The sequence below is a fragment of the Aulonocara stuartgranti genome (assembly GCF_965226115.1).
Source record: "Aulonocara stuartgranti genome assembly, chromosome: 18".
In the NCBI taxonomy this organism is placed as follows: Eukaryota; Metazoa; Chordata; class Actinopteri; order Cichliformes; family Cichlidae; genus Aulonocara; species Aulonocara stuartgranti.
The window spans coordinates 19,333,521-19,360,582 of NC_138954.1; the positions used below are offsets into that span (position 1 = coordinate 19,333,521).

Genomic DNA, 27,062 nt, shown 5'->3' on the forward strand with positions numbered 1-27,062 from the left:
CTAACACCTAATGTAGCGACTACAGGAAAACAAACAAAATGTCGCTGAGAGTTCGAGGTTGGGTTTTGTTGACTTTGTCTGACACGCTGCCAAAAAAATACACACAAAAAATAACACAAAAATGATTTATTCAATGAAATTCAACTCATAATAATGTGCACAAAATATATTCAAAATAATCACAGCAACCAAAATGAAATAGTGGTGAACAAAAAAATATGGACACACCCAGGAGTCTATATAACTCCACCCTTTTGACCTGGTACCTTCTTACCAGCCTGAGAACAAAGAACATAACAGAAAGTCATCCAATCCTCCCATTAATCACTCCATCTGTCAAATCTACCAAATTACCACTGTCAGATGCTTTGGTGAATAGAGACTTCCTTTACATTCGTCTGTTTGTTTCGTTGTACAATTTCTGCTCAACTTTCATGTAAATTTTGTGCTTGAGTCGAGCTTCGTGTCTGATTTGTGTCTCTCCAAACCTCCAGACTCACGCTTTGTCAGTCATATTTGCGTCTCTGAGCTCTCTCCTCTCCATCTCCTCTCCTCTCCTCCTGTGCTGCATCGCTTTGCCTCGTGGCCGCCCGCCACTGATGATGCTGAAGCTGATGTCATCACCGCCTCCCAGCATCCCTGGCACAGCTGCACCGCCATTTTCCCTGCTTTCAGACTGCCTGACGGACAGACTGACGGCCGGCCGTCGGAGCATCCCGCACCCATCCTCCTGTTTATCCGTGCGGCACCCCGCTCCTCCCTCCACACCACTCCAAGTCTCCCACTCTTTTCTAACTGACGCACCGCTGCTGAAGCTGAGGCACGGCGGATTATCCATGTATGGGTGCGTGAGGGGAAATGATGCTGTAGGCTAACCAAAGGATAGAGCGAAGGACCAAAAAAGCTGCAGAGGAGAATCGGAGGAGGCACCAGAGGATCCTGCCGCTGTTTTGAATGGGAAGGGGGATCCACCATTTGCGGCTGTCGAGTCTGAGTTGCTGAGGTAAGACACGGCGTGTTTTTTCAGGGCAATAATGGGTGTCACGCCTCGGTGAGGACAGGGTATTTTTGCGTGTTGGTCATTTCGAGGCTTTTGTGCGCTTAAGAGACGCTGCGTCAGGGTGTTTGGGGTATGATTCTGTGTTTAAAAAAACAGTCAAAAAACACAAATCTGCCATCTTACTGAGTGAATTGGACGAGCAAAGGCGTTGATAAAGGCTGGGACTGTCATGTAAGCTGTAATAATGTGTGCTGACCTCCTTTCTGACGCAGTCTGGGATGAATTGGTGTCTGAGCTGTGTATGTTTACGCGGCCTGTCGTCGAGGTGCGGCAGGCACAGCAAGATGGAGGAGACATTATTTACATGGCTTAGGAAATATCCAGGAAATGTCATCGGTTAAAATTCTTCTCATCCTCAAATTTATAACGTATCAATAATGGCTTATTGTTTGGATGTTAAGCAAGATTTCCCCCCTTGTTGATCGACGGGGGCTTGGATGTGACGGTGGATGTGCGGTGTGCTGTCTGGAAGCAATGATACGTTTATGAATTATTGTAAATTAGCTCATTAACTAAGAAAAAAAATTGTAGGGGTTAGGAAGAAAAAAAAGGAATATCGAGCTTATTTTGGAAGGCGCAGTGAGAAGCGCCTCATATTTCAGGGTTGTGCATTATTTTCATTGATTTGAAGCAGTCAGGCCTTCATCCATGGCGGTGTTGCTGGCAGGGAATAAGCAGCCATTTTACTGTAGAATTGCAGAGACGCTGATGATCATCCTGCCAAATGTTGGTCCAGCCATTTAGTCAGTAGGAACTGGGTGTTTCTGCCTGAAGACAAACTGACTGTGATTCAGGGCCTAAAAATGGAAAATGGTGTCATGTGTATGTCTCAGCTGTTTGTGGCTAAGAAAGCTGCATCACCATTATTAAAAAAACAAAATGACAAAAAAACAAGTCAGAAATATTAAAAGATAATGTTTAATTCCTGGATTAAATTCTATAATATGGAGTCTTAATGATTTATGGTGTCACATGTGCTGTCACTGCTAATGAACTCCTCTGTCATTGTCTACCTGTGCAGGTGCCAGGTGCGCACTGGCCACGGGGATCTCCAGCTCTTCTGCTCACTCACACGTAGACCTGCAACATGGCGGGGGCTTCCGTGAAGGTAGCGGTGAGGGTCCGACCCTTCAACTCCAGAGAGATCGGGAAGGAGAGCAAGTGCATCATTCAGATGTCTGGGAACACCACGAGTGAGTATACGAGAGTTCAGCTGGTAGCGCCGAGACTTCTCAGTGAAGATTTAGTCAGACTGACTTTAATGTTTGAGAGTTTAATTATGCCTTTTAACTGAGAGAGGTGCTTAAAATGTAGTTATTGTGCAAACTTATAAAGTCGATTTACACATTTCAAGGTTAAAAATAATCCTTATTTATCTTACACTAGGTGTCAGTTTATCTGCTTTCTGAAACTACACATTTTAGCTCATTTGCCTTAAAACCAGCCTGTTAGGTCTGAGCCATCATAACCCTAACTCTATGAATATATAATTTGTTTGTCTGTGTGTGTTCTCCCCAGTCTTGGCAATCAAGTAAAAAAAACCAAACAAACCCAAAACAGTTCTTCTAACTGACAGCCATCCAAAACTATTCACATTTGTTCCAGAAGAGTCATTTTTCTTTTCTCCAAAATACAGAATTAGGGTTGGGTGCACGCTTGACTCATCACCAATGATAATGTAGATCTCGGAGGGTTAAGTCCACCCTCCCTTTTAACCCAGCTTTCTTCTGATTGGCTGCCCCTCGCAAATAAAAGGTTGGAACAGCAAGTGGATAAAGTATCTTTGCTCACAGCCTGTGATGACCAAATCCAGACTATCCCCTTTCAATGACATCATACAGAACCAAGAGTAAAAAAAACTCTCAGCTCTGGTGCTCTTTATTTGAAACTGTATCAACACGAGCATCCAGCCATGTAAGAGAATATGTATGACCAAAAAAATAGGTAAAAGCATTAAAGACCCACTTTACTGAGGATCTAACACTGAATATGTTAACCCAGTGGCACTGCTTTAATTGAAGTTTACCTCTATTACTTAATTATTCATTTCGTCATTGACATTTTGATTAATTAACTTTATAGTTCTCTTTAAAAAAAAAAAAAAATCAAAGCCCTCAGGTGTAGGTGTAGAAATGCAGCATGAGGTGGAAACTTAAACCTGTGGTTCACTTAGACTGAAAAGCACCAGAGAAGCACTGTGATGTGCATTTAATCTTTAAAGAAGAACGCCAACTTAGCTTTTCATTGTGGAACAATAAGTGTGTGTTTTAAGAAAGGTAAGTGGCCTTTTTTGTGGAAAAAAAGACAAATTATTATTAATTGCAGAATATTTACATGTGTTTTGTCTAAAAGATCAGTCGACTGAAAGCTCTATACTATATAACCACCAACTTTAAGTCAAGTTGTGTACTTTTTCAGGACAAAATGCAAACAGAATACTTGGAAAAATGCTGCAATCTCTAAAACAAAAATCCCTTAATGTAAGAGATTAAAAGAAGCATTCAGCATTTCTGACTAGTTTGTATGAGGTGTTTATGGAGCATTTTTGTTCTGTTTGTGCTTCAGAATAACAGGCTTTATGTAAATGTAGGCATAATTAATAACAAGAAGAATATTGAATATTCATTTTTAATTGGCCAGTAGGATAAGGCTGTTCTTAGCTTCTTAATTTTACAGTAAACTGATTATATAGCGCTCTATTTTTAAAACAGACAGAGCATATGACACGTGTTTATGTGAATAATTACAGCAATTCGATTCAGTGATTACGAGGTTGCGTCTGAGGTGCTTCACTGAAAGTCTGAGTTGTGTTTAAAGTGATCCTCTGATGCTGTTTTGGTCTCATTTCTGTGACCCACTTTGAAGCATTTTTAGTGTTTCACCTCGTCTCGCGGGCCGCATTGTCCTGCGGCGGTATAACAGCGGGCAGGGAGGCATGCAGCATTTTGGCAGCTCGAGACGGAAACAAAAGCTTCAGTCAGGCCTGAAACCCGTCAGTGTGTGTAGGATGTAGCGACAGCCGCGGCTCTCTTCTCTCATCATACGAGCTGCATGGACCAACAAGGGCCCGTTGTTCTGGTCGAGTCCAGACCCGAGGTCAGCTGATGTAAGGGTGCAGGAGAGAGCAGGCGCATGTCAGCCTGCTGTGCCTGTTTTTAATGACCTCATTAAAAGCCAGAAGATTCAGGCTTGCATTACTTCAGCTCGGTAACTTCACATGTATCGAGTGCTAAGAGCCTTCGCTCCTCTTAACAGGACTGCTTCACTGACGCTGCTGCTTTATTGAACTCGTCCACAAGGGGTGATACGGTTTATTTAATTTGCGGCCAGAAGAGCAGCTGCTCCTCCTCAGAAAAGAGAGCTGTGGTGTATAATTGCAAAAGCTGTTATTGAGCAGAACTGTAAATCCTATCTGATCCAGAATGTTCTCATTTTTTGTGTTTTTTGGTAAATATAATTCAAAGTGATAGAAAAAAATATGCTTACTGGACACTTTACTAGTACCAAGTTGTTGTCAGAACTGCCTTAATGGCCTGTGGCATATATTCAGCAAACTGCTGGAAACATTTCTCAGGAATTTTGGTGCCTGTTGACACGGGCCAAGGAAATATCCCCCACAACTTTATATCTCCAGCAACCTGAGTCAGGTGTATCCATGCTTTCATGTTGTTTATGTCAAATTCTGACCCTACCATCAGAATGCGGATATCGAGACTCATCAGACCAGGAAACGTTTTTCCAACCTTCAATGGTAACAATTGTCCCATTTTGGTGCACTCAGTTTTCTGTTAAGCTGACAGAAATGGAAACCAGTGCAGTCTTCTGCTTTTGCAGCCCATCTGCTTCAAGGTTCCCCATCTAACCTTCCATTCAGAAATACTCTTCTGCATACCTTGGTTGTTACAAGCTTTTATTTGAGTTACTGTTGCCTTCCTATCAGCTCGAAGCAGTCTGGCCATTTCCCTCTTTGACCCTTGCCATTCACTGAATATTTTCTATGTTCTGGGCCATTCTTTGTAAACTTGGGGACGATTGTGCGGGAAAATCCCTGGAGATCAGCAGTTTCTGAAATACTCGCACCAGCCTGTCTACCAACAACAATGCCACATTCAAAGTCACCTAAATAACCTTTCTTCCCAATTTTGATACTCAATTTGAACTGCAGCAGGTCATCTTGTCTACAGACATAATTGAGTTGCTGCCATGTGACTGAGTGATTAGATATTTGCATTAATGAACAGCTAAACACGTGTTTCTAATAAAATGGCCAGTGAGTATGCATGTTAATGTAAAATGAAGGTTTTAAACAAAACCTTTGTTTATAATAAGAACTGGATTGTAATTATCCGCGAAATATGCATAAAAAAGACCAGTAAATAATACAAATGATAAGGCAGGAGTTGAACTAACTGTGGGGGAAACACACACACAAACACACACACACACACACACACACACACACACACACACACACACACAAACATTAGATGGATCATTATTGGACACACTGCTCTGGGTGGAAACAATCATAAAAATAAATAAAAGGAGAAAATCAAAGCAAACCCACGAGCATTTAAACACAGCATGCATACAGAGTGTGGGTACGCGACAAAATTAACCGGTCACAAAGACTGTGTGATAAAATACTGATATAGATTCATAGCAGATATGAAATTTTTCACAGTTTCCTTCTGGCTTACTGTATGTAAACTAAAAAAGCCAGATAAGGAAGACAGAATGAAGAACATTCAGCTTTCGATGCTTCTAACTGATCTGTTTTGATCTTTTTAGCAATCTTGAATCCAAAACAGCCGAAAGAAAACAAGAGCTTCAACTTTGACTTTTCCTACTGGTCACACACCACGGTGAGTCTTACAGCTTTCATCAAAGGAAATACATCTGCATTAGAATATAGAAGGCTCTGCTCTTAAACAAGTCCCCAGTGACTAATCCCTCTAACTTTTCTTTTCTTTTTTTTTTTGCCTGCAGCACACTGTTTGATATTTAATGTGTGTTAGAATAATGAATATTCATGCTATTAAAAAATGCTAATTTTCAACCCCCCCCCCTCTTCGTTATCACTCCGCTATCTCCATGTCTGCAGCCTGAGGACGTCAACTATGCCTCCCAGATGCAGGTGTACAGAGACATCGGAGAGGAGATGCTGCTCCACGCCTTTGAAGGCTACAATGTGTGTATATTTGCATACGGGCAGACGGGTGCAGGCAAAAGCTACACCATGATGGGCCGACAGGAAAAAGACCAGCAGGGAATCATTCCTCTGGTAAAGCAGGAAGCAGTTTTAAATACAGTTTAATGAAAGACAATTTTGTGCCGATTTGACTCCAACACAGAAGTTTGAAGTCCTTAAGTTGTAAAGTGACAGTGGCATTTTGTTTTCTAGCTGTGCGAGGACCTTTTCACCAAGATCAATGACAGCAATAATGACAACAGCATGTCCTACTCAGTGGAGGTGAGTCATGCTAAACTCTGATATGCCTTTTGGCAGGCTTTCCTGTTTGCATTTAAAGAAATTTTTTTCAGGTAGTTTGGCTGAAACATGTGAAACAGAAGCAGGTTCTATTGGAATTGTGTTGTTTTATCAGATAGTCAGAAGCTAATTCATTCATTTTTAATCTTATATTGTTCCTGTAGCAGCAAGTCACTTATTATAACGAATTAATTAGTCATTAAACATCTTTTATGACTGCCTTCTCTTCTCCCTGCAGGTGAGTTACATGGAGATCTACTGTGAGCGTGTGCGTGACCTGCTGAATCCCAAAAACAAAGGAAACCTGCGTGTCAGAGAGCACCCGCTGATGGGACCTTATGTTGAAGATCTATCAAAGCTAGCCGTCACCTCCTACAATGACATCCAGGACCTGATGGATTCTGGAAACAAGGCCAGGTAAAAAATTTAAGATCAGTTGTTTAGATTTGATAATTGTTATTTTTAAAAACCCATGAGCATGTATTTTTGTTTTTTTCAGGACTGTGGCTGCTACCAACATGAACGAGACAAGCAGCCGCTCCCACGCCGTCTTCAACATTATCTTCACTCAGAAGAAACACGACATGGAGACGGACAACACGTCAGAGAAGGTCCGGTGCAAATCACCCACAAACGAAGATTTTATTTTTCCATTCTTCTGACTACAAACAAATCAATAAGGAGAGTTGAGGCAGAAATGATTTTATGACGTTTTATGGCCTGTTAGGAGGCCGCGTATGCGGTGCTGCTATCTGTTGAACGTGTTTCTGTATTGACTGGTAAACCACACTTTACTGCCAGCTCTCCTTTTCAGCTCCGGGTGGATTGTGTTTGCTGCGGTGGATATTTAGTCCTTTTCAGAGAGGGTGAATTATTTTGAAAAAAAAAAAAAATTATTGTCTTCTTAGGTCAGCAAGATCAGTTTGGTTGACTTGGCTGGCAGCGAGAGAGCAGACTCAACTGGAGCTAAAGGAACAAGGCTGAAGGTGAGATGATGTTGCTGTTTCAGTGCTATGCAATGGCAAGCAAGTCTTTTCTTGAAGAAGTTGTTCATTTTCATCTAATTTCTCTAAATATTTGTAAAATTTGACAAAATAAGTATTTAATATTCCCTTTCAGGGGGTTTAATGGTTTTACAAATGATTTTGAGTATTTCATTACAGATTGTAAGGTTAAAATGTATTTTATAATCTTCTAAAACAAAGGGCACACCAAGAAAAACACAATAAGTAACGCACCACAAATGTAAACATTGTGGAAGAAAATGATCATGGAAAAGTAAAAAATGAATAAATACACAAGGATAAAGAAGCAAAGTAAAAAACTGATTGAAAAGCTCATTGCCTATATTTTAAAACAGACTCCACAGTTTTCTACAACAAAATAAGAAACATAATTTAAAGTTGAACTCATAAATATGCACTGATTGGTACCTAATTACATCTTTCAACAAACTGATCCATTTTCATAAACGTAGAATTAATAATACATAGCAGCGGGTGCTGATTTTGGACACGGCCACGTTGCTTACTCTGAACTCTCTACTCAGATTAGCTGTGGTTCTTTGAGCCCCGTTCTCCATGTGTCCGTAATGGCTTCAGCTTCATTCTTCCCCGACTCAGATGTCCCATCCTGAGCCTCTCCATCCTGCAACAATTTGCCAACTTCAATTGGAGTCTTCTATATACTCATCTCTCAACCTTATCTAGCTAGCTCATGTTATAGCAGCATTTATATAAAAAAATAGTATAAACAATATGTGTCACTATACACCCAGGCCTGTTGCCATTGTTTAGTGCAGCATTTTACATTGATTTCATTTGGGGGTCAAGTTACATGACTTTTAAAATGCCAAATGAGTAAAAAAGACTCCTTTGGTGGTTTTAGTGCTAATTTGAAGTAATATATCTAAAATGTACTCATGATTAGATGGAAAAATACATGAAATGGCTGATTTCTATATTTTGTGTGTGTGTTTGCAGGAAGGAGCAAATATCAACAAATCCTTGACCACTCTGGGAAAAGTGATTTCTGCTCTGGCTGAACTGGTATGAACTTTTACACTTTGCTAAAAATCTTACTTTAAAATCCTATTTTGTGTGTTTCAATTACAAATGCTGGTGTTTCTTCTTCTCTTTTTAGGACTCTGCACCAAACAAGGTTAGTATACAGCGGCACGCAGGGTATATGGAGCATCTTTTTTTAGGGTAAACTTCAAATATTATTGTGATTCCTTTGTTGATAGAACAAGAAAAAGAAGAAGGTGGAGAGTTTCATTCCCTACAGAGACTCGGTGCTCACATGGCTGCTGAGGGAGAACTTAGGTATGCAAATGCAACCAGAAAAAAAGAGGTTTCAGCATAAGAAAAAGATTTTCTGTGTTAGTTAATGAAATATATTTGTGTATCTGTTTTAGGAGGAAACTCTCGCACAGCCATGGTGGCTGCCCTTAGCCCTGCTGATATTAACTATGATGAAACCCTAAGTACCCTTCGGTAAGGAAAATATATTAAAGCTCTGTTTTTGGGATCATTAAATTTGACATTTTTCACTATAAATGCATTTTAAAGCTAAAGTCACACTGTCATACTGCAGGGTCAAGCAAATAAATAGAAGTGCTGATTAGATTAGATTTTAAACTCTGCATACATCTGCAGAAAAGTGGAGTTCATGTCGCTCTGTCGGGTAAAACCATTAATGGACACTTCACAAACGTATTTTTCTGTTCAACCAGCTGTGAGACACCATCCTCACTTATATTTCATATTATCTGCTCACTGTTATTCGGTACAGAGAGGCTGAGGAATGATAACTTATCGACCACCTTTTAGGTACGCCGATCGTGCCAAACAGATCCGCTGTAACGCCGTGATCAACGAGGACCCCAACAACCGGCTGGTGCGCGAGCTGAAAGAGGAGGTGGCTCGTCTCAAAGACCTGTTGTACGCACAGGGCCTGGGCGACATCATCGAGAGTGAGTGTCACAGCAGCTCACGCACACGTGGCACACACGTGCACAGGAAGCTGGTAGTTAAAAGCTTTTGTGCAGGTTATGTTTTTTCTCTCAGTACATTGAAGACAGAGGATTAACTTGGGATGTGAGCGCCACTCTCACACAGTCTCTTCTCTCCTCTGTCCTATCAGCGTATCGCTGCACTGGTCCTGTCATCACTGGTTTGAAATGTGTGTATAACTGTAGCAAGCCTGCGCTTTGCAGCTAAAAAGAAATGAATCCCGAGCCGACTTTCCTCCTCCACCACACCAGAGACCAAACTAAGAATCCTGAGAGAGTGTACATAGAGTCAGACGATGCACAATTGATTAAAAAAATAAAACGAACTTTACAGAACAACTAAAATTATCTTTGTAGTTAAATCTTGTTAAAGCTGTAATCCATTGGCTAAGAGAAAAAAATGGCCTCCTTTCTTTTTTCCATGGTGTTACATGTTTCTTTTACTCCCCAAACCTCGAAATACTTTTAGCCACAAAAGTATGTGACCCCACAGTGATACTTTGTTTAAGAGATGCCGATAGGAGAACAGCGGAAACTGTCAGATTCAGGGTTGTCTTGAATCTTGCTGTTATTTAACAAGATTAGTGACCATGGAAGAAAGGACTGACTGAGGGGATGCCATTTTAGATTGTGTTTTGCAGTCTGGTCCTCTGTGTGTGGAGCTGCTGCATTCGATGCTCTGAGTCAGGTGCTTAGAGGCCTGCACCGCCGGGATCTTTGCTACAAATGCTGTGCTAAACAGCTTAAAAACATCAGTTCTTCTTTCACGAAAATAAAAATCAACACTCTATATTTGGTCCTCATGCATTGTAGTGATGTATCTATTATTTTTTTGAGTACACTTTGTCCTAACCATGCTTGCTTGCGAGCTTGTTGTGTGTGTTTGTGTGCAGTTCAGTGTCAGAAAAGAAAATCCCTCTGGTATTTAGCATTCAGTCTCTGACATTGTTTGAGTTGCTCTCTTTTTTTCTCCGTCTGCGATGGCTTTGGAAAGCAAATACGTCTGCTTCTTTGATCCATTATTTGAGCTTTCTCTTCTTTTTTTGTTACCCTCCCTGTTGTTCCCTTATTTTATTTTTTTTCCTTTTAAATCCGTATCCCTGCGTGGTCCTCTCAATCCTTGATGTCTTTCCTTGAATACCTTGCGTCTGCTCCTACCTTCCTTCCTTCCTTCCTTCCTTGCTTTCTTCCATGCAACGCCTCTCTTTCTGGCAGACCTGTGCGATTACAAGAACTTTGTGAATAATCGCCAGGCTGTCAATCAAAGGGGTGATCTCTCCACAGTGACCCATGCCATGACGGGAATGAGCCCCTCACCCTCGCTCTCAGCCCTATCCAGTCGAGCCGGCTCCATCAGCAACCTCCACGATCGCATCTTTAGCCCGGCCAGTGAGGAAGCCATTGAAAGGCTCAAGGTAGGAAAAAATAGGGGATGACGATGCATAGATAGAAAAAGTTCACCGGAGCAAAAGTGGATCTGGGTTGTGTGAGTGGGAATGAAGGGAGGAGAGGGGCTTAGGCATTTGGTGGGAAGACTCCTTGATGAATACGAGAATGAGCAGAGGTAATACTTCCATTTTGAGAGCAGGCTGTTTCTCCATCACCAACAGGAAACCGAGAAAATCATCGCAGAGCTCAATGAGACATGGGAAGAGAAGCTGCGCCGTACTGAGGCCATCCGTATGGAGAGGTTTGTCCAAGCTCTTTATGCTGTTTGATATCCACGAATGCAAAACCACCTGAAATTATCATTAAATTTAACATTTGCGTATCTGCCTGGCTTTTCAAGGCAGTGCACCTACAAGTAAAAAATCAATTGTCCATTTTTGATTGGACTTATTTCAAGGACATGTTACGGCAGTGCGTATGAGTGTGGCAAATTACACATTTTCCTAATGAGCAAAAAATCTCTGTTTTGATGCCAGGAGGCAGCACAGATTGTTGTGTCGGGAATGCATCTCGTGTAAATATCTACCAAATCAAATTGCCTAAATTTCTTTTTATACATTGTGGAATTTTCAATAGAAGTTCACAATGTTTTTGGCCATATGACAAAAGCAAAACTAATTATTACACCATGAGATTGAGATCTCTGAAAGCTTTTAGTGAAATTTCCCGTTCATATCCCTCTGAGGATGAATTTCTCTCACTGGCAAGTGATCCAAACGTCCTTCCTCACAACTGAAAAATAGTTCCAACATTAAGGCTGTATTGACATCGTTCCTGAAGGAGGTGCTTATACAAGTCAAATGTGTTTGTATAGCATTATCAAGCATAATTCAGATTGTTTTACAGAGGACTACAGACATGACATGATGTGCTTTTACCCAAAGTTTTGCAAATCATGGAACTCATCGATTACAAAAAACAAAGAAGCACATGAAAAGTGTGAGATTTTATACAGTTTGTATAAGGAACACAAAACATTATGCATTGCATGGATAGACTGTCAGTTTAATGAAATAAAAAGAAATAGCATTATTGTAAATTTCCATCTGAGTTCATGGATTGACTCCAACTCTGATTAACTCTGTAGAGAGGCACTGTTGGCTGAGATGGGCGTTGCCATGAGAGAAGATGGAGGCACAGTCGGCGTCTTCTCCCCCAAAAAGGTACAGGTCCTCAGTCTGTGCCACGCACTCGCCAAACAACTTCTCAACCTCTTGAACGATCAGATCAAACTCACACAAACACTGAAACATATTTCTCTTTCAGACGCCTCATCTGGTGAACCTCAACGAGGACCCACTGATGTCCGAGTGTCTGCTCTATTACATCAAAGACGGCATAACCAAGTAAAGAGTTCTATAAGTTCAATTTGACATGAAATCCATCCGGATACTGTGCAGTTTTTAGTAATTTCGATATATGTTTTTAATCTTCCTTCAGGGTTGGCCGTGAAAATGCCAAAACTCGCCAAGACATTGTTCTTAGTGGCCATTTTATCAAGGATGAACACTGCACCTTCAGCAGCACCACTGGCCCTCAGGGAGAAGGTAAAGTCTCTCCCTGTAGACAAATCTGCTAAAAAGATCCGTCTTTCCAGTCACACGTACATTTAACGCTTTTCTGCAACAGGATGCGTCATTCTCGAGCCGTGTGAGGGAGCAGAGACTTATGTCAATGGCAAGAGAGTGACCTCACCTATTGTCCTGAGGTCTGGTAAGTATTAGATTGTCTTTGATTTTCTAATAAATTTGGCAAGTCCTGAAATATGTGTCTATTTAAGCAGCGGTGTAATTTTTAATGCTTGAGTCAAATGTTTCAACATTCATGCTTCCTGCTGCATCTTTAAGGAAATCGCATCATCATGGGCAAGAGCCACGTGTTCCGCTTCAACGACCCCGAGCAGGCTCGTCTGGAGCGGGAGAGGACGCCGTGCGCCGAGACACCCGTGGAGCCCGTCGACTGGGCCTTTGCTCAGCGAGAGCTGCTGGAGAAACAAGGCATCGACATGAAGCAGGAGATGGAGCAGAGGTGGGTGTGGTCGCATGACTTGTTTTAATGGTATGAATATGGGAAAGTTCCTTGGTGTTGATGAAAATGAAATGTTGCAGGCTTCAGGAGCTTGAGGATCAGTACCGCAAAGAACGAGAGGAAGCCAGCAACCTGCTGGAACAACAGCGGCTGGTGGGTGCTCGCATGATCGCCATCGATCATAAAAAGTACTAATCAGTTCTAGGTGTTATGTAAATCCGCACCTCCTCTTGATCTGTACTGCATGTTTTCTTCCAGGACTATGAGAGTAAACTGGAGGCCCTTCGGAAACAGGTGGACTCTCGGTACCTGGAGTCACCTGAGGAAGAGGAGGAGCCTGAAGAGGAAGGTGATACTATCACTTTAATTTTTTTTCTTTTAGTTTTGGCATCAGACTTTCATTTTATTCACATCAAGTTCTCGTGTACCCTCCAGTGCCGTGGACGAAGCGCGAGACCGAGCTGGCGCTGTGGGCTTTCAGAAAGTGGCGTTTCTATCAGTTCACGTCCCTCAGGGATCTGCTCTGGGGCAACGCCATCTTCCTCAAAGAGGCCAATGCAATCAGTGTGGAGCTGAAGAAGAAGGTTAGATTGTTGTAAGATATATGCTTTGGCAGTGCAATGATATTTTTTGTGCTATATTTCATTGCACATTGTGTTAATTTTGTTGTAAACAAACAAAATGCAGGTCGTTGCTCTATGAGGTCTGAAAAACTCGAATTTTTCATTATTTCCCTGACTTTAAATATGTGTCTTGTACTCATTGACATTGACATTACTTTGCATGTTGTTATTATTAGTTATTTATTTTTAACTAATAAAAAAGGCACATGAAGGATTTAGGTCTTTGACAGATGTCATATGTGCAGTTAAAGTATTTAGAACAAATACTACAATTTCTCAGCTGTTCAATTTTCTCATTTTCGTTTTGGATTACTCAAATAACTGTGAGCTGCTGTTCTAGTCTAAATTATGATGCAATCTCGTGTTTTCTTCACAGGTGCAGTTCCAGTTTGTCCTCTTGACAGACACTCTCTATTCTCCGCTGCCCCCTGACCTGCTGCCTCCCAGTGAGGCTAAAGAGAGAGAGAGGCGACCGTTCCCTCGGACGATAGTGGCCGTCGAAGTGCAAGATCAAAAGAACGGAGCCACACATTACTGGACTCTGGAAAAACTGAGGTACTCAGAGGTTTTGAGAGTCTGGCTTGAAGCTCGTTTCACGGTCACAATTTAATGGTCATCCCTGTAGAAAACAGTGCAGTTCTTTTAATTCAAAGCACTGGTCAAAGTAGCTGACAGTTGATACACATGTCTGCATATCAGCAGATACTGACCTGTTGTTTTCTCCTGGCCCTTGTAGACAGAGGCTGGACCTGATGAGAGAAATGTATGATCGTGCTGCGGAGCTGCCCAGCAGCGCCGTGGAGGACTGTGACCACGCCCTGACAGGAGGCGACCCCTTCTACGACCGCTTCCCCTGGTTCCGTCTGGTCGGCAGGTCAGTAACATTCACAGATTTAAGTTCTTTTACTGCACAGTGAGGACGCCCACAAACCCATCATCACTTTCCCTCCTCCTCAGGGCTTTTGTGTATCTGAGTAACCTGCTGTATCCGGTCCCTCTGGTACATCGTGTGGCCATTGTAAGCGAGAAAGGAGAGGTGAAAGGCTTCCTTAGAGTGGCAGTGCAGGCCATCTCAGGTACAAATAAAAATTAGCTGTCAGATGCTGCACACGTCCTCTTGTGTTGTTTTGTCTTTCTGGAAATGCTTGTTAACTATACTGTTTGTGCTTTTGTGTCTCTATTTAGCTGATGAGGAGGCGCCTGATTACGGCTCTGGCGTGAGGCAGTCAGGCACCGCCAAGATCTCCTTTGAAGACAAACAGTTTGAGAAGGTACGTCTGGGCTGGTGTTGTGCAGCTGAGTCCTTCTTGTCAGATTAAAGTGGAAATTTGGAGCCTGAAAAAAGAAATTCTAGTGTTCTGCTTGTAAAAAGAGGCAAAAGCTGATGATTTTATGTTCTGTTTAGTTTCAGACTGAGTCGTGTCCCGCAAGTCTGTCGCACTCCAACACCTCACAGGAAGAGCTGCGAATTGTGGAGGGAGAAGGACAAAATGCTGAGACTGGAATCTCTGCAGATGAAGTTAACAACAACACCTGTGAAGGTGAGGGGAGGGCGACGACAGGGACATGGTGGTCTTACTAGAAATACCTCATGAACGGAAATATATTTCCTAGCTGGCACATCTAATGTCAAAATGTCAATGCGTTTCTGAGTCTCAGCTTCTTCTGTGCCACGCAGCCACACTGGATGCTCCTCTAAGCCCAGTAAAGAGTTTAGGTCTGGGTCTGGATCTTCCTCTGGACCTGTCTCCAGAGAAAGCGCTGTCCCACCTCAAGATCGGCAGCACTTTCACCTTCAGAGTTACCGTCTTACAGGCCTCGAGCATCTCTGCAGAGTACGCCGACATCTTCTGCCAGTTCAAGTAAGTTAAAGCAAAGTTCCTGGAGTAACATCGTCTACCTGATGTGAATTTCATTTAACAGTTCTCGCTGAATGCCTCTCCTAGTTCTCTCTTTTGTCTTTATGCAATTAGATACAAAGATTTTACAAATTTTACCTTACAGGTCACATGAATTAATGGTTAAACTCTAATCAAACTTAATGTATTTTCTAATTTACAGATTAAAGTCTTTGTCATTTGAGAAGCTGACAGTGAAATAATCTGTGCTGTTGTTAGCCAGATGCTTTGGGTGATATAATGTGTAGGAAAAACAAAAAGGCAGGTCAGCTGATGAAATGACTTCACTGTTTTCAGCTTCATCCACCGTCATGACGAAGCTTTCTCCACTGAGCCGCTGAAAAATACCGGCAGAGGGCCGCCACTGGGCTTCTACCATGTCCAAAATGTAAGCAGCATTAAACGCTTATATTAACAAAGACAACTGATTACCTACTGTTCACTTCCTCTTGTTATTTGACATATTATGTTAGCAGTCCATTTCTACAAACAGCTTTCTCAAGGGTTCATTCGAGTATTTTTCTCTCTGCCTCCGATAGATCACAGTGGAGGTGACCAAGTCCTTCACGGAGTACATCAAGACTCAGCCCATCGTCTTTGAGGTGTTTGGACACTATCAGAAACAGCCGTTCCCTCCACTCTGCAAAGATTTAATCAGGTCAGGAAGAAATCTGACCGGGTGACTTGAGATAATTTGATGGAAAAAAAGTTTTTCTCACAGTTTCATGTTGGGGTTTTTTCAGCCCACTGAGACCTTCCAGGAGGCAGTTCCCTCGGGTAATGCCGTTATCCAAACCAGGTTAGCAATGACATTTCAGCCACCACAATCTAACTTCTATACATTAATCTAATGATCAAAAAAAGGGGAAATTAATAAATGAATGAATGAATGAGTGCTCTGCAGGCTCCTCTGATTCTGCCTGTTTCCATTTTAATGAGATAATTATTTAATTCAATCATCTATCGATGATTACCGTGTGTGCTTGATTTAATATTCTTAGCAACAAATGAATGAATCTGCATCCTCTTCATTCATCCAGTGCCTGCCACCAAGCTCAACACTCTGACTCGCTCCACTGCGGGACCCTGTCACGCCAAATACGATCTCATGGTCTTCTTTGAGATCTGCGAGCTGGAAGCTAACGGAGAGTGAGTCCTGTCTGTTCCTGTTGCTCCTTAAATATGCAAAAGGGAAAGCATACACATGCATCTCACTTGTTATAATGTTATAATACGTGTCTAAAAATGGATTATCCCTCTGCCTCCAGTTATATCCCGGCTGTTGTTGACCACAGAGGTGGGATGCCCTGCCATGGGACGTTCCTTTTACATCAGGTCTGACCATGTTTACCTCTGCTGTCACACTGCTAAGTTCTTCATTTTAACCACTGAGAAACTAAATCCGCTCCTCATCTTCTTGCGACTCCACAGGGCATTCAGAGGAGGATCAGAGTCACAATTGCTCACGAAACAGGAAATGATATTGAGTGGAAAGAAGTGAAGGAGCTCGTTATTGGTGAGTACGATATACGTGGCCACGTTTGTCAGATTTTTGCAGGAAGAGCTCAAAAATCAAAAAAATGACCAGTCTAATTGTCACTTGTTTGCCCGCAGGCCGTATTCGAAACACGCCCGAGGCTGATGAGACCATCATAGACCCCAACATCCTTTCCCTCAACATCCTGACCTCTGGATACGTCTGGCCAAAACATGATGACAAGTAGGAATTTGTTTTTCCAGTCTTCCTTCAAAGCATTTTTCTCTTTGTTTGCTGAGTTGAAACTGTTGAAAGCTGGAGAGAAAGGTTCATAACTCACCTTATTTCTCTTTGTTAATCGCAGTGTCTCTCTGGGAGTTGATCACAGGTACCATGTTTTTCCATCTTTGTTTCTTAAAAACAACATGCAACAATGTCCATTTGTTCCTTAAGCTTTTCATGCAATGAAAGGCTAGATGCTGTTTTTCCTCTCTGTAGAACTTTCTACCGATTCGAGGCCGCATGGGACAGCTCCATGCACAACTCTCTGCTTCTGAACAGAGTCACACCCTATGGGGAGAAGATCTACATCACCCTCTCTACTTATCTAGAGGTGAGAGAGTGTTCGTGCATTGTTCTGCAAAATTGTAATTTTTTTTTACTTTACTTTATTAATGTTTTGTATATTTGGGCTAGATGGAGAACTGTACTCAGCCGACAGTTATCACCAAAGACTTCTGCATGGTGTTTTACTCCCGTGACACAAAGCTGCCGGCATCCCGCTCCATCAGAAACCTCTTCAGCACCGGCTGCCTCCGGCCCTCTGAGAGGTACTGGATTAAGGATTTTAACTAGGGCTGTCAAACATAAGGATGGGGGGGCCAAAAATGGTCTGACCAAGACTCCAATCCAGCCCACTGTACAGCTTTAAAAAAAAAAAAAAGGATATTTTCTGTGACTTAATGAAAACTTTCTATTTAGAAAGTTGGGAGGCTGTGATTACACATTTATCATGTAGTTTCACTGGTTTGGCACCATTTCAGATCAAAGTTCTAGGTTGATGCATGCTTCAGAGTTTAAGATTTAAGTTTACGACAACCTGCTCTGCTTTCTCTCCTCAGTAACCGTGTCACTGGAGTCTATGAAATCATTCTCTGCCACGTGGCTGACAACGGAAGTCCAGGTGCAGAATAAAATATAAATCAATAATAAATGAAAATGGCAAAAACGTTTGTTTGTCCTTTGTCGTTCTAAATGCTTCTGTTCCCCTTCGTCAGGCATGCAGCGTCGTCGCAGGCGCGTGCTGGACACCTCGGTGGCTTACGTGAGAGGCGAGGAGAACCTGGCTGGATGGAGGCCCCGCAGTGACAGCCTCATCCTCGACCACCAGTGGGAGCTGGAGAAACTTAGCTTACTGCAGGAGGTCAGTGGAATTATTGGAATTATATTATAGTTTATTTTTACAGTGCTTACATCATAATAGTCTCTTATATCTTAGGTTTTTCTTTGGACATTGGATGCTTTTGCACTCTTTATCAGTCCAGTCCTGGTACCTCATCATTGTGACTGGAGTGGGTTTTTTTTGTTTCGTTTTTTAAGACTCTTAACCCGGAACTATGAATCATTCAAGCATAAAAAGCAACTAACCCAAGTGATAAACCGGTGTTTACATATATTAGACAACTTAGGAAAGAAATAATTATAATATTTGTGTCTTTAGGCATTTTGTTACTAGCAGCCAGTAACAGAAGCACTTCATTTGTTCCCATCTCTTTAGTTGATAGCAAGAAAAATCCCAAAGATAACATGGTTTCACAGGTATGAAGTTGTATTTTGCACCAATAAGATTAATTCCAGGGGGCCACAGTAAAACTTGGGGTTGTGTGCAGTGTGCCCGTAAAACATTTTGAGGAAACTGGACATGTGGAGGCCAGAAAAAAAAGAAATGTCAGGCATAAAAACTATCTACAGCAAATGAACAGTGAAAGTCAGAAAGTCATGCCCTTATGAAATATGAAAAAAACCAGCAAAACCATTCTTAATGAAGGGAAATCTGGTAACAGATCTCGTAGAGCGATGAATCCAGATTAGACATTTGTGGTTCAAGTTGTCGTCAAAATGTGTGCAGGAGATCAGGAGAGAGGGACAACACTGAGTGTCTACAGCCATCTGTAAAACACAGTGGAGGCTCTGTCATTGTTTGGTGCTGAATCTCATCCAGTGGTGTTGGAGATCTTGTTAAAACTGATGGAATTATGAACTCAGAGAAGCACCATCAGATTTTCATCCACCATGCAATACCATCTGATTGGCAACAGTTTCATCATTCAGCACAGGATAGATCCCAGACCTCAATGTTATTGAAGGGGATCATCTTGACAATAGAGCAAGAGCCAGCCAACATCCAAAGAAGAGCTTTGAATATCCTTCAAGAAGCCTGGAGAACTATTCCCGAAGATTGGTGAAACGACTGCCTACTTGACATGTGCTAAATAAACTCCTGTTGGACTTTGTCTTTCAAGTGAAATTCCCTTACATTCTTCTAAAGGTGGAAAAGACCAGGCACTATTTGCTGCTGAGGGAGAAGCTGGAGGCGACTCTGCATGCGGGACAGGATGCACTCTACAAAAATGGCGACATCATCGACTTTGCAAAGAGTCCCGTCCTCAGCCACAGCCCCAGCAGCAGCCCCGCCCCCGACAGCCCCAACCAGAGGCAGAGGGAGCTGGCTGCTAAGGTGACTGCTGCTCCCCTCATCTCTATTTTACACCTCGGTTTATTAGAGATTTATTTTCTTTCTATTTTTACACACAGCTTCATTCAGCTTCATGCTTTTAAATTGTTTTTTATATTTTTCACTTTCCAGTGTCTGCGTCTGCTGATGCACACCTTCAACAGGGAGTACAGCCAGGTGAGCAGCAGTGCCAGTGAGAGCAAGGTGAGCCCCAGCCTAGGCCCTCTATAACCCAGTCCTTTAGTCCTTCTGAACCTAATGTTTACAGCCTTCACTAAATATTTAAGCCCCGCAGTCCTTCTTTCCAGTCACTCCCTCTGCTACATCTGTTCTCATTCTTTCATGTTTTTTAAACACTTCACGCTTCCTTGTTGCAAAGAATTTCATACTTTTCACCTCTCCTCTGTCTCTATAACCAGATGTAATGTTTAACCTGGCTTAAACATTACTCAGAGATAGTTGCTGGATAAAACATGCCTAATATGACAACCATTTCTTTCAGTACTGACTCAGGTCTACTGATTACTCTTTTACACCATGCATCCCCTCCTACTTTCCTCACCCCTCACTGTCCCTTCTTCTTAGACACTGTGAGGCTTCCACTTACTTAATAACTCTCCTGCATGTCCTCTTTAACATCAGCGAGGGGCTCTTAGACATACCGAGGATTTGTACCACAGTGCTGCTTCTGTAGTACATTGCTAGAAGATGACAAACTGATCAAGCTGTTCTCTGAATGCATGTCTGTGTCGTTTGTGCTTAATTGTTTGCTGGATTGTTTTGTCTTTGTTTGTCTCTCTTCTTGTCTTGCGTGTCCTTGCTGTTGCTCTGGTTTCTGTGTGTGCGTGCTTGCACATGTGTGCGTTTTAGCTTTCTGAGATGTCTGCGTCTCTGATGAGGGAGTCATCCTCTTCTACACTGAGCACGCTCACCCCGTCCTCGACCTGCCCCTCACTGGTGGAGGGACATTATGACATCAGGTGAGGAAAAAATGTCATTTTGAATACATCTTACTCGCTTTTTGGTGCTTTGTTCAGTGAGCAGTAAGTCTCATGTGGGGCCAGGTAATATCAGTAAAAGCAAAATGCTGTTGTATTTTCTATAATGTGCAGAATTTGTTTTTTTAGAAACATTTATGTCCTCAGTTTTTTCAGTGTAGGCTCTTAGATTACGAATGGCAGGTGATGAAAACACCACAGAAGACTTTTTTCTGTTTTTTCAACAGTCACAACATTTAGCACAACTATGCAAAATAATTACTGCACTGTAATAATTTGAATTCAGAAGAAGGTACGTACACACACTGGCCACTTTGCTAGGTACACCTGTTCGACTGCTCTTTAGGTTAAGTTTTTTTCAGGGAGGGGAAATTTTTTGAAGTTCAGCTTTGTAATTCATTCTCAACTGTCAGAAAAGTGCACGAAAGCTGCCCTGTAGATTTTCATAGGAAGTAACCTGCTTACAGAGATACACCTTGTTGTTTTGTTACACATTGCAAATGTGTTTTAAATCAGAACTAAGAAAAGGGGCTTGAAATGTTTTCTTTTGTGTCTTGACCGTTGCTCCCTTTTTGATGCAGTGTGAACATGTTTGCGTTGTCTAGACACACTGATCCCAGTTCTGGAGCATCCACACCGGACCTAGATCCGTACAGCCCCGTGGACAGAAAGAAAGTCCTCAGAGGATGCACCTTTGTTCCCGACATACAGGAGATTCGTGTCAGGTCAGATCACACTTGATACGTTTAATGCACCACCAGCTGCAATCACATGTTAGGAGATCCTCTGGATTATTTTCCTTAGTATTCAAATCGTAGGCCAGTTATTCATTTTGTATTTCTTTCAACATGCGCAGCCCTATTGTGTCAAAGAAGGGCTATTTGCACTTCCTGGAGCCTCACACCAGCGGCTGGGTGAGGCGTTTCGTGGTGGTGCGCCGGCCCTATGTGTACCTGTACCGCAGCGAGAGGGACAGCGTCGAGAGAGCCATCATCAACCTGTCATCTGCAAAGGTGGAATACAGTGAAGACAAACAGACGTTACTGCGGGTATGCTTCACTTCAGTCGTGAAACTCACTGCAGAAAAGACATATGACCATTTAACCGATAAATCTGAATGAGGTTTAGTAATCCCGGAGTATTTCCTGTCTTCAGACTCCCAACACGTTTGCTGTGTGCACCGAGCATCGTGGGATTCTGCTGCAGGCAGCCAATGACAAAGAGATGCATGACTGGCTGTATGCTTTTAACCCTCTGTTAGCAGGCACCATCAGGTGAGTGGTGGAGAATCTGTGAAGCATACAAATAGTTTACTATGAGTGAAAAGAGACCCAGAGTTTATATTTTGTCCACCTCCAAACACCCACACAAAGTTTTGACATTTTAATTATTCTGTTTTTTTCAGGAAATGGTCACTTATCCCCTAAAAATGAAACCTATTATTATAATTGCTTATTAGATGGTATTTTCCCCTTTATTTATCTTTCCTGCCTAACATATTCTTACTCTCCTTCTGTCAGGTCAAAGCTCTCCAGAAGAAAGTCGGTCCAGTCGTACCCATCGGCTCAGCGGATGTGAGAGTTGAAGGGGCCTGGCGAAAAACAGCGAACAAAACAATACAATCTAAAAGCTCAGCTCAACATCCTGCTTAATCGAGCATAGACCATATAGCAAACTTACACATAGAACCATTTAAATATCCCTCTATGTGATGACCGCCCCTGTCACTCACTCGCTCATCCACAAAGCCGACAAAAGCATTTTTTGCCGTCACCACCACACTAACCCTGCATGGTGTGCTCCCTTCCGACCTTTAGAAGAATTCCTAAGAAAATCTAACCACCCAAAACCCGTTACATAACTTACCTCTGCTGGGCGCTGGGACTAGTTCAGATTAGTTTTCATGTTTCCTGTAGATGTGTCATCTGTGAGGCTGCCAGTTTCCAGCAAAGACATAAGTCTCAGCTGTGAAACAGACATTGAACATCAACCATTAACGGCATCAAGTGAGGGGAGGGGTAAAAACATCTTATTGGATGTTTTCTCTGTGTAGGTGTGTTAAGTGCAGCGATGATAGCTCCATATCCATCCTCCATACATATAATGTACATAATAATGTACATTGGCTTGGTGCTCTGCAGCATAGAGTATTTGTTTCACTGAAGAGGTTTCAGATAGCAGAGATTCATCATTGCTGTTGCTCATCATTTTAACCTTGAAGTAGCATGAGGGGGGATCCAAGCTGTTGTTTCTGTGTCTTTTTTTAAGATCTGGTTCTATGAAAACACGAGATCGTTAGCTAGATTAGGACGGCCCGTTCAGGAGAGATAATACGTGTCCTCGCCTTGTTATTGATATGTGCTTCGTCCTTCCTTTATTATTATTTATATTGTTTTTTCTACATAACCCCTTGCAGGTATAACCCTGAAGGAAAATGTTTAATGTTGCTGTTGAAGCTGCACTGTATTTTATTGTGACAGGACCACTGACAGTTTTGTTGCATGGCACTTTATTGAGTTAATGTCTCGTACCATTTACTCTGTTATTTTAACCAAAGCGTTCTTTTGCTTTTTGTAATCGTTTCACTTACTGTGCATTTGTGTGCAAAGATAGTTATTTTATTTTATTTTATTTTAGTGGGATTTTAAATGAATAGTTTGACACTTTGGGAAAATACTTTTCCTGCTGAGACTCAGATGAGAAGACAAAAAGCGCACTTATGATCCTGAAGCCAGCAGATTTTTTTAGCCTAGCTTGGCAAAAAGGTAGGAAACAGAAAGCTTGGCTGTGGCCGTTAACAAAAAGGGAAAATAGCACGTCTGAAGCGAACTAAATAGGACTCGTTTAATGGGTGACTAAATCTTGCATAAAGAGCTGCAAGTATCATGGAGTAAAACGCAAATTAGTGAGCTTTAGAAGTGCTAGTAGGTGATTTTGTTGCTTGAGTTAATCAGTTTTCACACAATAAATCCACATTTCTGGCAAAAAAAGGTGAATTTCCCAAAAGGTTACACTATTCTTTTAACCAATGAGTCGCACCAGATTTGATCTAATTGGGAGGACAACTGTACTGTGTGTGGTTGTCATTTTTATTTTTATGGATCAGCAGAGTTGCTCCGTTCGATAAGCTGACTTGTGAAGACTCCTCTTGTAGCTCAATAGAAAGGACAAAGTTATAATCGACCGTGGACCTTCAGTCTTTTTAGGGCGGTTGCTTCAAGTGGACGAGAGCGTTGTCCTAGCACCAGATAGTGCCTCCCTTTCTTCACCTCTCTTTTCTTTCTCTCCTTGATCCTTGTCTTTAGCATTAATGCTAAATAAAGTTACTCACATGCATTCATGATTAGCTTTTATGTAAAGTTATAGTAAATGCTATTAATCTTTGTTTTTTAAGTTTTCATTATGTATATCAATGTTTTGGAGAGTGAATATTATCAATGATCCTCTATAGCATATAGTTATTGCCTGTAACAGACTGTAAATGTTTCCTTTGACAGCAGTCTCCCTGCCAGCTTTTGTACCGTAGCTGCTCGGTATTTGACAGCCTGACGCTTGTGTCGGACATCGGTAAAGCATGACTGACTTGATGTTGTCATGACAAGGAATGGTTTGTAGGTCTTTAAAAAAAATCTATCGATAATGTTGCTTTGAAATCTAAAACATCTTTATCTTGTTATGCAAGAGTGACAACATTGGGTCAAATTTACCGAGTAGGCATATAATGCATTCAACACAGGCCTGGTCAGCCAGCCGGTCTGCCTGTCTCATTTCCATTTAAATGCTAATGATCAGTTTTCTACACTCTGTAAGCAGAATTTAGGACTTTGTGTGCCACAGGCCAGCCAACTTGTTGAGCAACACAGCCTAAATCATGTACAAGTTTGTAGAAAATCTGACTCTAGTTAAATTTTGCATTTTATTGCAGTTTTATTTTGCTTTTTTTTTGCCACTTTGGGTTTTTTTTTTAATGTTACTTTGTCTGTAAACAAAGAGTTAATTGAGTTTATTTATTGTTGAATGTGTTGGGTAGAACATGTTGTCTGCTGGTACAGAAGACAAATGGAAAGTTTTATTTGTAAAATATCAAAGCATAAATTATGTTCTTGAAAATTAATGCACTTACGCACAAAGCATCTTTATTTAATATGATTTTTGTATTAAGCATTTAGAAAATCTAGAGGACTTAAAAAAAATATATATATATATACGTCAAGGTAGTCGATACACAAACACTGGCACATAACTTTCAAGGCTTCCAACCCTAACAGTTGAAGAGTGTCAGAAATACTTTGTGAGGTAGTTTTAGTGTGCCTTCCAGTGATTGTTGAACGGCACATTAGTCGATCGTTTTGTTTTTCTTTTCCTTTGGCTGTTTTAGCTGTCACAACTCTGGATCAAAGCATGCAGGTCCACTTATCTTCCGCTTTCCCCTCTCTCCTGCCTTACCGCTTGCTAATGACAACAGCTTTCCACTCCTGAAAGTGCTGCTTGTAAAGTATGTCATCCATGATCCCCGTAATGATTTACTGGAAACCTTCCTCTTGGCTCGTGTCTTGTATATAAATGGAGATTTCTGTGTTTGGGTCTCATTACACAGATGATATTAACTCTCTTTTACTCTGTATACCATGATGAATAAGAATAATTGACCTGCTGCTTGGTTAAGTGTCACTGCAGAGTACAGAGTGCGGATCAGGAAGCAGTTTCGGACCTCTCGGCTCAGTGTGAGTAAGACGGTCATCCTGGACTGGGTACGTGACCCCAAGTCTGTGCTCTTGCTTGGAGTTGCTTGACAGAAGCAGAAACAGGTCGCAGCCTGTGATAAAGTCTTAAACTCAGTGCTCACGTTTATCTTTTGAGTGTTCTGGAGTTCTTTCTCATGTCTGTGGACACATAACAAAAGTTGTCAAAAAAAGAATCAAGCAAATAAATAAATGTGTTGAAAAACGTGTCGGCATTTGAATCTTGTGTGTTTGATTGTTACCGTGCACAGTTTAAATCAATAGTTGAGTGTGGAGTTCCCCTGGGATCTATTCTTGGTCCCCTGATGATCTGGTTACAGTGTACTGTAGGAGATCATAACTACAGTGGTAACACTTCACTGTCATCTATCTAATACTAAGTCGTGTGGATACATAAGAGATGTTTTCCTCAAAGCTTTTATTTTCCAGTTCCATTTATTTGACATTATTATCAGTTCTTGGTCTCATACTAAATACATTTATACAAGGAATAGGTAACTGATTTTAAACTTTGATATACCGTAATATGCAGAAGTCTTGAGCCACCCCTAATTGCTTTTGATTTTGCTTCAGTAGCCAGACTTTCATATCATTTTTAGTCATCCAGTCCTTGTGGCATTTTGTAAGCCACTTAACACTGACTGAGAAATCATTTAAGCATAGAAAGGGTGGAGGGATGAGCCATTCTTGTGTCTACACATAACATAAGTTATAAAGAAGCAGTTTTGAATATTTAGGCACTTTGTTACTAACAGCCTGTCACAAAAAGACACAGTTTGCTCCCATTTATTTAGTTGAATCTCTGAAAAATGTAAAGCACTGTTTGACAGGCATAAAATAGCAATTTTGCAATTACAAGGTGATTTCCAAGGAGCTGCTAGCAGAAAACTCAGCATGGTGTGCTGTGTGTCCTTACAAATTTAAGGAAAACAGAAACAAACCAATTTAGTAGGTTATTTAATTTCAGTTTGTTGATTGCTTATCTCCAGCTAATCATACTTTTCTGACTGCCATGTGTCATAATGCTGTATATAACTGTACTTGCTCTGTCCAGTTTTGGCAGGTTGAACGTCTAAAGAGCCAGAAACATGTCCAATAAAACATGACCCCAGTGAGAGACTGTTTTTGCTGACAGTGCAACCTGATAAATGAATAACATTATCATAAAGCTTTTCTATGTTCTTTTACATAATAGTTTGTACTTTTGCTCAGGGTGAGCACATCTGCATGCCTTTGTGCAGCCCTCCATTATTGATCATGTGCTTACCATGTGCAGCAGGGCCAGTCAGGCTAATCCCCTAATAATGGAGGCAGGAAATCTGGGCTACACACAAAGGCCCTCGACTGGTTTAGCTGTATGTCACCAACACCAACCAGTATGTTAATAAAGGTACTGTAGGTACTCACATGTTGTGTTGTGGTTCTCTTTTCATATCATCATGCCACATATATATGCATATGCATGCACGCTTTGCACACTTCCAAGAAATTTTAAAGACAGCCGCTGGTTAATTGAGGTTAACTTCTTTTTCAAGAAGCTTAGGCAATA

The 27,062-nt window shown here is 41.5% G+C and overlaps 1 protein-coding gene across 2 annotated transcripts; it reads left to right on the forward strand.

The window, feature by feature from the left end:
* The first annotated feature begins 237 nt into the window (after positions 1-237).
* On the forward strand, positions 238-25,722 carry kif1ab (kinesin family member 1Ab). 2 transcript variants are annotated; one of them, XM_082512565.1, is made up of 48 exons: positions 238-1,003; positions 2,082-2,253; positions 5,852-5,925; positions 6,165-6,344; positions 6,465-6,533; positions 6,790-6,968; positions 7,051-7,162; positions 7,460-7,537; positions 8,534-8,599; positions 8,694-8,711; positions 8,797-8,875; positions 8,968-9,046; positions 9,383-9,525; positions 10,780-10,979; positions 11,175-11,254; positions 12,101-12,176; positions 12,280-12,359; positions 12,454-12,560; positions 12,643-12,726; positions 12,861-13,041; positions 13,122-13,194; positions 13,300-13,390; positions 13,477-13,625; positions 14,041-14,219; positions 14,401-14,538; positions 14,622-14,740; positions 14,850-14,935; positions 15,070-15,205; positions 15,343-15,526; positions 15,860-15,950; positions 16,102-16,220; positions 16,306-16,361; positions 16,603-16,711; positions 16,831-16,897; positions 16,994-17,078; positions 17,177-17,282; positions 17,404-17,427; positions 17,538-17,652; positions 17,736-17,869; positions 18,161-18,222; positions 18,317-18,462; positions 19,588-19,776; positions 19,906-19,977; positions 20,644-20,753; positions 21,377-21,496; positions 21,628-21,820; positions 21,927-22,045; positions 22,292-25,722. In XM_082512565.1, the coding sequence occupies exons 2-48, from the start codon at positions 2,148-2,150 to the stop codon at positions 22,347-22,349; spliced, it is 5,121 nt and encodes a 1,706-aa protein (XP_082368691.1). In that variant the 5' UTR covers positions 238-1,003; positions 2,082-2,147; the 3' UTR covers positions 22,350-25,722. The 2 variants fall into 2 exon arrangements, with proteins under 2 accessions (XP_082368691.1, XP_082368692.1); XM_082512566.1 differs by having other exon boundaries at positions 10,849-10,979.
* The last annotated feature ends 1,340 nt before the right edge of the window (positions 25,723-27,062 follow it).